Below are 12,020 nucleotides of genomic sequence, written 5' to 3'. Positions count from 1 at the left end.
TTATTGGCGTACTTAATCCTTTTGGCAAATTCCAATAAATTACCAGGACGGACCAGCGACAGGCATCAAGGCCAAACATTATCCTCTGGGAGTCGTAGAAAAGGCAAAACACAGCACACAAAAAAGAAAAAAAAAAAGAAAAGAGCACAACGGAAAAAATCATCAATAGGCCATGATGAGTTTCTGATTGCAAAGCAGAAAAAAAAGGGGGGACGAAGTGCGTGGGGGACTGGCGATGATGGCTCCCTGATTGTCCGAACGATGCGGCCATGTCACGCGGGGAGTCCCGGAATGGGGATTCCCGGAGTGGGGAGTCCCGGGGTGAAGATCCCCGGACATCAGACCCTTCTCCCGGCGACTACGAGATTGGTGACTTTGGGCCAGTCATAAAATCGAACTGACGTTTTATGTGTGCTCCGGGATGCCTACCTTGGAGTCGAAGGCGAACTTAAATTGAATGCCAGCCCGAGCCCAAAATACTGCCTTCTACACTCGCAAATTGCCTTTTTCCATTTCATTCCGCAGTTCAATTATTCAATTTAAAAATGAATAGCATTGTACAATTATTAAGCTGTTTAGAAAATTAAAAATATATGCAATTTGTTTCAAAAATTGCTTATAATTATTCAGCTTATAAACACTATAACAAAATAAATGCTTTTTTTAATACCAGATCATATATTTGTTATATTTGTTTTCAAGTGCTTTCATAAAATTGTTTATACAAGAATAATGTATAATTGAACAATTTAAATAAGCAGTGTATTACTAAAAAATGAAATTGATTTTATTGTAAGTTCATGTATTTATTCCCATGAGTAAGCCTTTATTTGTGTAAAAGAACCAATATGATTGATTTACTTAACATTTAATTTAGTTGTAAATCAAAGAAAATTCCACAGTTATTTCCAATGTTTGCTTTACAAGAAGTCTTACATTTTTGCATACGTACGAAGTGTGTTTTGAAAAGCTTTTCTTGCAGTGTTCACCTTGTCTGTTGCTGTATTTTATGGCATTGTGGCGCTGGCTTATCCTTATCTCCGGCTCAACCTGCCCCTCCCCAAGTCTGCCGTTTTTATTGTAAATGCTTTGCATATTTTTGATTGGCTTCCCGACCCCTGACCAAATAAAAAAACAATAAGAATCCTTTGTTCCGGTGGCGGAAGAGGGAATGGGTGCCCCGTCCCAGACCTTCTTTAATTTTATTTGCTCTACTCCGACTCTGCGACTCCGGTGAGGACTTTACCCCCGAACAGGCTATCGTCGATGCGGCGGCAGTGGGCCATCAGGCGGGGATAGGTGGCCAGGATCTCGGCCAGCTCCATGTTGGGCATCCGGGTGGTCGCTATGGCCGCCACATGGCCAAAGACCAGGGCGTCCAGCTGACAGGGTCGCGATCCGCAGAGGTATCCCCCCGGCTGGTGCTCCTCCAGTTGGCCAATCAGCGAGCCGGCACACATGCCCACCTCGTGGAGCACCTGGTCGTTGTCCAGCTCCTGCCACTGGTACACCTTCAGGATGCGGTGTGCCTCCCTCTGCTTCGACCACCGCCGGATCAGGCTCAATGGCCATGGATGCGATGCCTCCGTGCGCGGTGCCGTGTACAGTTGGTAGTTCCCCGAGTCCACGAAGCTCATGTGGAGTTCGGCCAGCGTGAAGACATTCTCCACATAGCCCACCAGGCAGCCCACATCCTCGCGCTGATCCTCGCTCATCCAGCTGGTGGCCAGCGAGTTGGACCCCAGCATGGCCTCCACCTGGGCCACGATGGGCTCGAATTCTGCATAGGTCGAGATGGGACCCAGGCGGAGCAGGGGCAGGTGGGTCAATCGGCCGCCCGGCGACATGAACTCCGCATTCTGGCTGATCCGCTCCGAAAAGGGCAGGCCGCACATGCGCAGGTAGGTCTTCACCGCCAGGCAGCTGGAGCGCTCCGCCAGCAGCAGTTGACCCACCTCCGGCGGCTGGTGCAGGTGCGCCTCCGCCGGCCACGCCTCCTTCTCCTCCTCCGCCGCCTTGCCCGCCGGCGACTGCATCATGGCAGCGGTCAAGTTCTGCTCCAGATTCATGATCGAAGTGCCGGAAATTTTGACTAAATACGAGTGCTTTCGGTTTTTGGGCAAGCAAAATGTAGTTGAAATTTGTGGCAGTGCTGACTTACTCAATTACATCGAATTTTTTTTAATCATAACCGAAAATCATCGAAAAGTTGAAAAAAAAATGACATGAAAATGGGTCAAAAATTTGATCAACGTTAAAATGAAAATTTTGAATGCAGTTTTTAGAGAATCAAATCACGAGTCTTTAGAGGTATGCCACTTTGAAATCGGATTAAATTTGGTAAAGTTATGGACTCTGGAAGTCCAATTGTGGGTCACCTGTTTGCAAGTCATCGGAAACTTAAAAAAAATGACATGAAAATGGGTCAAAAATTTGATCAACGTTAAAATGAAAATTTTGAATGCAGTTTTTTAGAGAATCAAATCACGAGTCTTTAGAGGTATGCCACTTTGAAATCGGATTAAATTTGGTAAAGTTATGGACTCTGGAGGTCCAATTGTGGGTCACCTTTTTACAAGTCATCGGAAACTTGAAAAAAAATGACATGAAAATGGGTCAAAAATTTGATCAACGTTAAAATGAAAATTTTGAATGCAGTTTTTTAGAGAATCAAATCACGAGTCTTTAGAGGTATGCCACTTTGAAATCGGATTAAATTTGGTAAAGTTATGGACTCTGGAGGTCCAATTGTGGGTCACCTTTTTACAAGTCATCGGAAACTTGAAAAAAAATGACATGAAAATGGGTCAAAAATTTGATCAACGTTAAAATGAAAATTTTGAATGCAGTTTTTTAGAGAATCAAATCACGAGTCTTTAGGGGTATGCCACTTTGGAATCGGATTAAATTTGGTAAAGTTATGGACTCTGGAGGTCCAATTGTGGGTCATATTGAAAAACATAACAAAAAGCCCCTATTAATAAATCATATCAAAGAATGTATATCACAGGTCAAATAATTTATAATCAATAAGCAACACCGAATAAATATTTGCTAAGTACTTAATCTGCAAGGTGGGTTTAATATTTCTAGAAATAACACTTGAGCTTGTTTGTATTCAGATTTTACTTCTCATTGATTGTTTCTTGTTGTTGAGAATAAGCAAATTGATAAGTAAAAGCAAATAGGCATATAGGCACTGAAATTTGAAATGTGCAATTGCCAATTGGCAAGGAAGAAATGTGTAAGCAAATAAACTATATTTGCAATTAAGAAATTACTCGAGTTCAAACTGCCAGAGGACAATGTTGGGGTATTTGGGTTGAGGGCTGTCAGCTGTCTGCCTTTAGTTCATCGTTGACAGGATTCACTTTTCCACTGAAAAATCAGTTTCGCTTTGATGATGGAAATGTTTTGTGAATTTTCTGCTCAAATGGACATTCTGGCAATTAATCATTGGCCGACATCCCGACTCGTACTTTCCACCAGCCAGCAGCCACTCAGAGTTTGCCTAAAAGGTTTGGCCCACTCCTTGTCCCGCTGCCAAATAAGTGGAGTGGTTTTGGACGACAGCCTCGCGGGCTGGAACCGAGAACTGGAAACTGGGACCTGGGACCTGGGACCCGGGAGCTGAGATCTGAGGATGATAAATTACTCGGCCAGGCGGGACATTATGCACAGTTTGGTGGCTGCTCTGATCCAGGACTCGAGACTCGAGTAGTCCCGGAAATAAGCCAAAAGTTCTTGGCGTTCTTGGAACGTTGCATGGATCATCAGGTACGATGAGGAGGCGACAGACTCTCCATGATTGCTAATTGAATGGCCTTGGGTATATGCTTCTGCACAGAACAAAATTAGTTCATTTAAAGCCTTAAAACACTCATTTATTTAAAAACAATTGTGGGATTTCTCATAAATATTTGTTTTGTAATTTTATTTGTATTTTTTATAGAAGACATTTGAATTTTAGTCATGTATTTTTACGATTTTATTGTATTGTTGCATAATAGATTGAATTTTATGTTTAACCATTTAACAACAATTGTTGATCTTATTCATACTACAAAATATATTTATTTTGAGTGGATTTAATGTATTTTACATTATTGGTAAATAAATGTGTATATTTAAATCTCAGAAAATATTTATTTTACCCCTTGTTCTGCCCTTGTGGTTTCAATTACTGATATTTCGCTTTGTTTTAAATGTATAGTTTTAGTAGAGAATTATATTTAATTTGTAAAACTGAATTCTTGTATTGACAGCTGTAAAGTTATACATCAAATTGAATTTGATATTTTGTTTGAATTTTTGAAATATTTAAGCCCTGCTTATTTGTGTGTAGGCCTCGTTTTCATACTCGTATAGACAATTCGGCCTGCGTTGACAGCTGTGAAAATGCGCTGTACGATTGACGGATTATCCCATTTCGGGAGTCGCCTTGAGCTGATTAGTATTCCCGCGACGTTCGAGGCCCGAGACTAATTTAACGCCAAATTACGATTTTCGGATGAGAGTTTTTGATTTAGCAGCCACGTTCTAGGGAAATGAAGGAGTAAATACGAAATGCGAGGGACTGGGCAAGGCGTTGTCGTTGATTGATTTGGTCGAGGGCTTCTGGGAATTCATCGGGGCTTCGTCCTTTGACAAAGTCCCAAATTAATTAAGCCACACAGAAGCCACTTCGGTATCGAGAACGAGTGATATCCATCCGGCTGCCAGGTTGCGATGCCGAATATTCCATATAAAGGGAGTGCGGTGGCTGTTCTCGCCTGGTTGAGACATCGTTTCGGCAACAAAAGCCAACAAAAGGCAACAATTCTTACCCACTAATAAAGAATAATATGACTGCCATAAAACTCAATTTATTACCAAAATGGTCGACAAGCAGCAGACTCTACTGCGTATGTGTGCCACTTTCTCCTTCGCTTGTCTCTGTGTGCGTGTGTGTGTGAGAGAGTTACGACCAACGGAGAAAGGAGGTGAAAGGAGAACGAATGACGTACGGAAGTGGCAAACAGCAAAAGTTTATGCTGCCATTTTTGTTTGGCAATTTTCTATTTCTATTTCAATTCCAAGGCGCCGTTTTATTTGCATTTGGTGTGAGAAATGTGTGCGCGACTTGCGACCCGTTCTTGGCCTTTTACTTTATCAGTGATACCCTGTAAAAAAAGGCGGTTCAAAAGAATACTAGTTGCTTGTAGCGAAAGGGAATTATAAGTTGGGTACTTAAAGTTGAGTTATGATACTACAAGGATTGGCAAAGAAGGGACGTGACCGGCCTTTTTCCTTCAAAATGTTTATTGTATTGCTTAATGTATATTGTTATTAGTTACACGTTCTCAACGAGGCCTTTTAAACTGATAAAATTTGTTTCCTTTTATGATCAACTGTGTTTCTATGACTTATTTTTACAATTCAATTAAAAATCTGCATTACTTATTTTAGTTTCTTTATAACATTACTTCACTATACAACAAATATAATATTTTTGTCTGAAGTTTTAGTAAGGAATTAGTAGCTCACATCATTTGTTTCATAATAAGTTTTATTTTGGTTTCAGAAATATGATTTTAATAAGTAGTAGAGCAGCTAAAAATCAAGTTTTTTTTTACCACTTCTTGAAGTTGAAATACTTGTAATATGAAATATATTTGTGTATTAAAAAAAACAATTTTCATTTAACTAAGCATTTTTGATTAAAAAGATGTGATGCACATCTTTGTATGTATATACATTTCTTGTGTATAAACGTTATAAAAGTTTGTATGATATATTTTTTTGTATTTATTGTATAATTTATTATTATTTAATAGCTTTGTATAGGATACCAATGGGTTGCTACCAAAAATTCCTTAGCATCGTTAGTCTTGGCTTTTAACGTAATTCTTTCGCACGACTCCCTGGCTCCTTCCTTTGTCTTCCTGGTCTCCTGCATTCATTTCATTTTCATCTTTGTTGTGCAATTTTATTTGCTATTTTGGTTTTGTGCTCCTCCATTCCACGTTGCTGCTTGTCTTTATTATTATTTTGTTTCTACAGTTGGCGATTTGTTGCTTTTTGTGTTGGCCGTTGCCATTGTTGGATATTGCTTGATATTGTTGGCCATTGCTGGATTTTGTTGGCCAGCTGTTGGGCGCACTTCACCGGCCGCTTTGTGGCCACAATTCGGCGGAATTCGTTGGCAATGGGGACAGTTGGAGGAGCAATCCTCACTGTGGATGCTGCTAAATAACCGTTTGGCCGAGCTAATCCACGGCCACGTTGTCCATTGTCTGCGCAAGATAAGCGGCCACTCGGGCACAATCACAAGCAGATGGCAGCAGGAGTCGCACAAAGAGGGGAATCCTGTCCAAGGCCAGGACACGGAAACCGCGGCTCGAGTGCTCGGCACTTGTTAAACCATTTTGATCAGGTAAAAGTTGCCTTTATGGCACATTTTAAAACGAGAAATACACGAAAATTTAGTGGGCTAATTATTTCTGAGATAAACTTATTCGTCATGGGACTTTCGCTTTTGGAAGTCTTAGATAAAAGCCAATAAAATACAGCTAAATTTGTCTGCCTTGGGCTTCACTAGGTATACGTAATGCATTGGAGGAAGGTATTTTATGTTCAACACTGCGTATGAGTAATGTGGAATATAAGGATCTACCAAACTGGACACCTAACTTATCTTATTGCATGAAAACGGTTCTTCTTAAGATAAGCCAACTACATATACTTAATTTAATGAGTATTTTATTATGTTCAACCCTGCGTGTGAGTAATATACGTTTAACCGATCTAAAAGCATCTCTACTTTACATATGCCAAAAGTTGTATCTTTTCAATTAGATAAAAACCGATTTAGCCAATAAAATATTGCTAAATGTGTCTGCCTTGGGCTTCACTACGTATACGTAATGCATTGGAGGAAGGTATTTTATGTTCAACACTGCGTATGAGTAATGTGCGATATAAAGATCTACAAAACTGGACACCTAACTTATCTTATTGCATAAAAACGGTTCTTTTTAAGATAAGCCGACTACATATACTTAATTTGATGAGTATTTTATTATGTTCAACACTGCGTGTGAGTAATATACGTTTAACCGATCTAAAAGCATCTCTACTTTACATATGCCAAAAGTTGTATCTTTTCAATTAGATAAAAACCGATTTAGCCAATAAAATATTGCTAAATGTGTCTGCCTTGGGCTTCACTACGTATACGTAATGCATTGGAGGAAGGTATTTTATGTTCAACACTGCGTATGAGTAATATGCGATTTAAAAATCTACAAAACTGGATGCCTAACTTATCTTATTGCATGATTAGCCAGCTACATATACTTAATTTAATGAGTATTTATTTAATGAGTATTAATATACGTTTAACCAATTTAAAAGCATCTCTACTTTGCATATGCCAAAAGTTGTATCTTTTCAATTAGATAAAAGCCGCTTTTTCCAAAACCTCCTCCGCCAAATGCCCATTGCAATGCCCGTGATATTTGCGGTTGTCTTGATAGAACCATTACGTCCCAGAATATCCATTAGGGAGGATGGAAAATGAAATGGAAAACCTTTTATGTTACATTAAATTTGACTGCGTGCCGAGTGACAAGGCGAAGTGGTAGATGGTAGATGGGGAAAGGGAAAGGCAAAGGGAAATGGAAAGGGTAGGGTCCTGCGACTGCTCCAGTGTTTCTGTGTTCCTGTGTATCTGTGCCTGTATGTCCTGGCTGGCGGGCTTGTCAAAGTTGTCGCAACATTGTGGCGCTGTCAGTGTCATTGTCGCTGCAAATTATGGCGGCCTGAATGCGTAAATGATGCTTAATTAACATTTACCCGGGCTCCAGCCAGGCGAAAGCCGAGGAATGTCTACAGTGTGGCAGGGCAGAGCCCACAAATTGCAAGTTATGCGCGTTTCCAAGCCAAAAATAAGCAACACAAACGGGGCCAAGTGGCGGAGTGGGCAGCAAGTCGGGAGCTGGGGAGCTGGGGAAGTGGGCCAAAGGGGAGAGGGGAAGCGCATTGCGAGCGGAATGCGTGTAACAAAGCCACAAGCGGATGGTGCACGGCAAGAAAAAGTCTACCGAATTCATAATAGTCTTTAGGTATGCATTTCAAAAGTTATTAAAATCGTAATTAAATTTAATAATAATAGTGGAGTTATCATCATATTAATCTGAGGTATTTCACAAATCGGTTTTAGTTGGAGGAGGTTGAGAACTACATTTAAATTGTAATATTGTATTGCTATTGTTATACCCTTGCAGAGGGTATTATAATTTCAGTCAAAAGTTTGCAACGCAGTGAAGCAGACATTTCCGACCCTATAAAGTATATATATTCTTGATCAGCATCACCAGGAGAGTCGATCTAGCCATGTCCGTCTGTCCGTCCGTCTGTCCGTCCGTCTGTCCGTCTGTCCGTCTGTCCGTCTGTCCGTCTGTCCGTCCGTTTCTACGCAAACTAGTCCCTCAGTTTTAAAGCTATCTGCTTGAAACTTTCCCAAAAGTTGTATTTCTATTGCAGGTAGTATATAAGTCGGAACGAGCCGGATCGGGCCACTATATCATATAGCTGCCATATAACTGAACGATCGGAAAAGCCATAACTTTGGTGTTTTTAAAGTTAGGAAGTTGGGATTTTCTATGGGTTTTATTTTTGGCTAATCAATCCGACCTACCAAATTTCATAAGGATCGGACGACTATATCCTATAGCCGCCATATAACTGATTGATCGGAAAAGCCATAACTTTGGTGTTTTTAAAGTTAGGAAGTTGGGATTTTCTATGGGTTTTATTTTTGGCTAATCAATCCGACCTACCAAATTTCATAAGGATCGGCCGACTATATCTTATAGCTGCCATATAACTGAACGATTGGAAATGACATAACTTTGGTGTTTTTAAAGTTAGGAAGTTGGGACATTTTATGAGTATTAAGAATACATCATATGAATAATTTTGGACAATATAATTTATAAAATATTCTGCAAGGGTATATCAACTTCGGCTCCGCCCGAAGTTAGCTTTCCTTTCTTGTTTTTGATATGACAATATTATGATTTTTCAAAGTATTCACTAGTGACCTTAAGTGCTTTATAAATGTGTCTAAAAGTATGCAAAATTGTATGTTAAAACAGGAAGTCCAATTGATAAAGACAACTAGTCCCAGCGTACTTTTTGACTCTATTACTTTCTGTGGCACCCTCTTATAAATTATTAAAATTATTGTGATGGCTTCGGAGGTACGTAAAATGTACCAAAATGGATCACATTTTTTCCAGTAATTTTATTTTTTGTGTGCACGACTGCAAACGCATGCAGCGGCACAAATAAGTTTTAGCCATGTTCGGGTTAATCGGGACTAATTGCAGTGCCGGCACAAACCCTTTCGCCTGACCCTAATTAAACCATAAGTCATCCAAAGCCGGCTAGCAGCCCTGGCACGCACTCATGAAAATCACTTAGCCGAATTAGCCGGGGAAAAACGAGATGCTGGACGAGACGAGACGAGACGAGACGAGAGGCGACATTGCGTCAACGTCAACGTAGTCAACTATGTGGCCAAGTCCGCCCGGGAAAATGGGCCAGGATATGGCGGCGGGATAGAGATAGAGATATAGATATAGAGACGGCCGTAGGCGGGAAAGGACACGCTTTTAATACAATTAGAGCGCTTAAGTTAAGTGCTCCCAAACTACGCAGATGGCCAGATGCTGCTGCTGCTGCTGCTGCTCCTCCTGGCCCGAACTTTCCCCCGATCTCTGGGCCAATGGCACTTTAAGTTAATGGCATAAGCACAAACGACAGGGGCGCCCCGCAAGGGGGACGGGGGGGACGGGGGCAGGGGCACAACAAAGGATTGAACTTTGTCGGGGACAAGTGATAAATGAAATGAACTACAGGTGGACAAGGACTTGGGCCAAGTCGGGATTGGGTTAGGACGGTTTGGGTTGGCCCAGGTTAAGTTGGGTGCCAATGAGAGCACGAACGAGGCAATAAATAAGAAATAACACGGCCCAAAGAAGGATGAGAGCGCAAATGTCCTTCAGTTTCGGTATAGTATGTAGAGGTCCTTGAATTTGTTTTTTTTTGTATATGGCATGGAATACATTTCAACGTGTCATTATTTAAGTACAATTTATAATAATACGCTAAGATAAACTAAATTCAGAACGCTTCAAAGTACGCTTTTTATTATGACTAAAATGCCTAAAATGTTCTACAATTAATTATTAATATTTTCAAATAAACTTAAAATATTATAGTTCCTAATCAAGATCAAAAATTGTAAACATTTTTTATATTTATATTAAAACAACTTTAATTGTATACATCTTAAAAAAACTCTGCTACTTTAAAACTTATTTTACAGAGTAAGCAGCTACTTGTAGTTCTGTTAACAAAAATTAATTTTACTTTAAGTCTTAAGCATTAAAGTATAGAATTTCAAGAGATGAAGTTCTGATCTATGAAGCGACCATAAATTGTATTTAGTTAGATTCATAAAAAACTTTTTGTTTTTAAGAATAGCAACCAAACTTTCCCCCCAATATTTTTTAGGGTATCAATTTGACGCGCCGTCTTTGGCAGTTTGCACTTGCACTTACACTTGCGCTCCGATTAGTGCTGTGGCATTGACTAAGGGTGACCCAGACGGTACCGCCCCCACTTCACCAGGAGCACCACTTGGGCACCACCCACAATCCACCACCCACCACCCACAGCCCGTCAACCACCACCCACCATTCACCATCGTTGTCCTCGTCGTCTGCTGCTGGCATAGTGTTAATTGAAAATTAATGGCGCGATGGCAAAAAAAAACTAAACATGAACATTTTCGCTGACTCGCCACTAGGTTCGCGCAATGGCCGACAGGTGGCGCGCGAGTCCAGTAGGGTGGGGGGATAGGAAAATCGGTGAAAAGCGGGAAAATGGGTGGTTACGAGTCGCTGCCCTGAAGTGCTAAGCAAATTAACATTTCCATAATTAAATGCGGATGACGTGGGCAAAGGGTCAAAAAGGGATATATATATATATACATTTATATATTTTTATATATATGAGTTAAGGTATACATGGAGCAAAAAGAATCTTCAGGCCGATTTTAATTGTGATTAATTGCGAATTTCTGTGCCCTCGTCATCATCTGCGCTTTCTCTACTTTCTCCCTTTTTCCGCTCATTTTGTACACACATATACATATGCATATTGCCATCGTGTGGAGGCGCAAAAGTTGCGTGGGCACGGGGCGTGGCACACGAAGCAGATGCCAACAATGGCGACAATGGCTTAACACTTTGACCGTATCCCCATTGCCACCACCAGCCCCAAGTGAAGGTTAAATTAAAACAAGTTGGTATTCCCAAAAATAAAATGCGAAATAAGGGCGAGATGGGCCAGCGAAATAAGATGGAGTGGAGGAAATTAAGGAGGCTGCCTGAATAATGAACGAGTAAAAGGTAACAAAGGAACAAAGGCTGGAAAAAACAATAAGCAAGAGATAAAGTAGGACAAGCGGAACCATCGAAAAAGCAGAGCTACTTTGCGAAAAATATACAAAAAGGTGTAATAAAATCATTTAAAATTTTTGGCAGAGCAGTTATAAGTAAATAATGTTAAGTATTACTTAATTTGCAAAAATGTTTTGCTTCTCCAAATAACTTTTTATGTGTAGATAGATTTTTAACAAACGTAGATTTTTAACAAACTTAAATTAATTAATGTATACAACTCTTGAGATTTAAAAATTAAATAAAAAGGAATAATAAGCCAGATGTACATAATGAAAAAAAATAAGAATGCACAATAGAAGTCTAAGAAATTCAAATGGAAACCAGAATAAAAGTACTTTAAATAATAACCCATAAAAATAGAAATTTAACCAAATTAAATTGTTCTATTTTATTTTATTTTAAAGCAAATACAAAAAAAAAACTCAAATAATTTATTGTATGGAAAGTGCGCAATTCGAAAAGCCACCGTCCTGCCAAATGGCCACCGAAAAGTCAAAGTCAGTT

The 12,020-nt window shown here is 40.0% G+C and overlaps 1 protein-coding gene across 1 annotated transcript; it reads right to left on the bottom strand.

Moving 5' to 3' along the window:
- Positions 1-1,154: 1,154 nt before the first annotated feature.
- Positions 1,155-2,138, bottom strand: LOC108040490 (metaxin-2). Its single transcript, XM_017117977.1, has one exon. The coding sequence runs from the start codon at positions 2,067-2,069 to the stop codon at positions 1,212-1,214; it is 858 nt and encodes a 285-aa protein (XP_016973466.1). The 5' UTR covers positions 2,070-2,138; the 3' UTR covers positions 1,155-1,211.
- Positions 2,139-12,020: the final 9,882 nt, after the last annotated feature.

This window comes from Drosophila rhopaloa, unplaced genomic scaffold, assembly GCF_018152115.1.
Source record: "Drosophila rhopaloa isolate 14029-0021.01 unplaced genomic scaffold, ASM1815211v1 contig_3, whole genome shotgun sequence".
NCBI lineage: Eukaryota > Metazoa > Arthropoda > Insecta > Diptera > Drosophilidae > Drosophila > Drosophila rhopaloa.
This window is presented reverse-complemented; position numbering and strand designations above follow the sequence as displayed.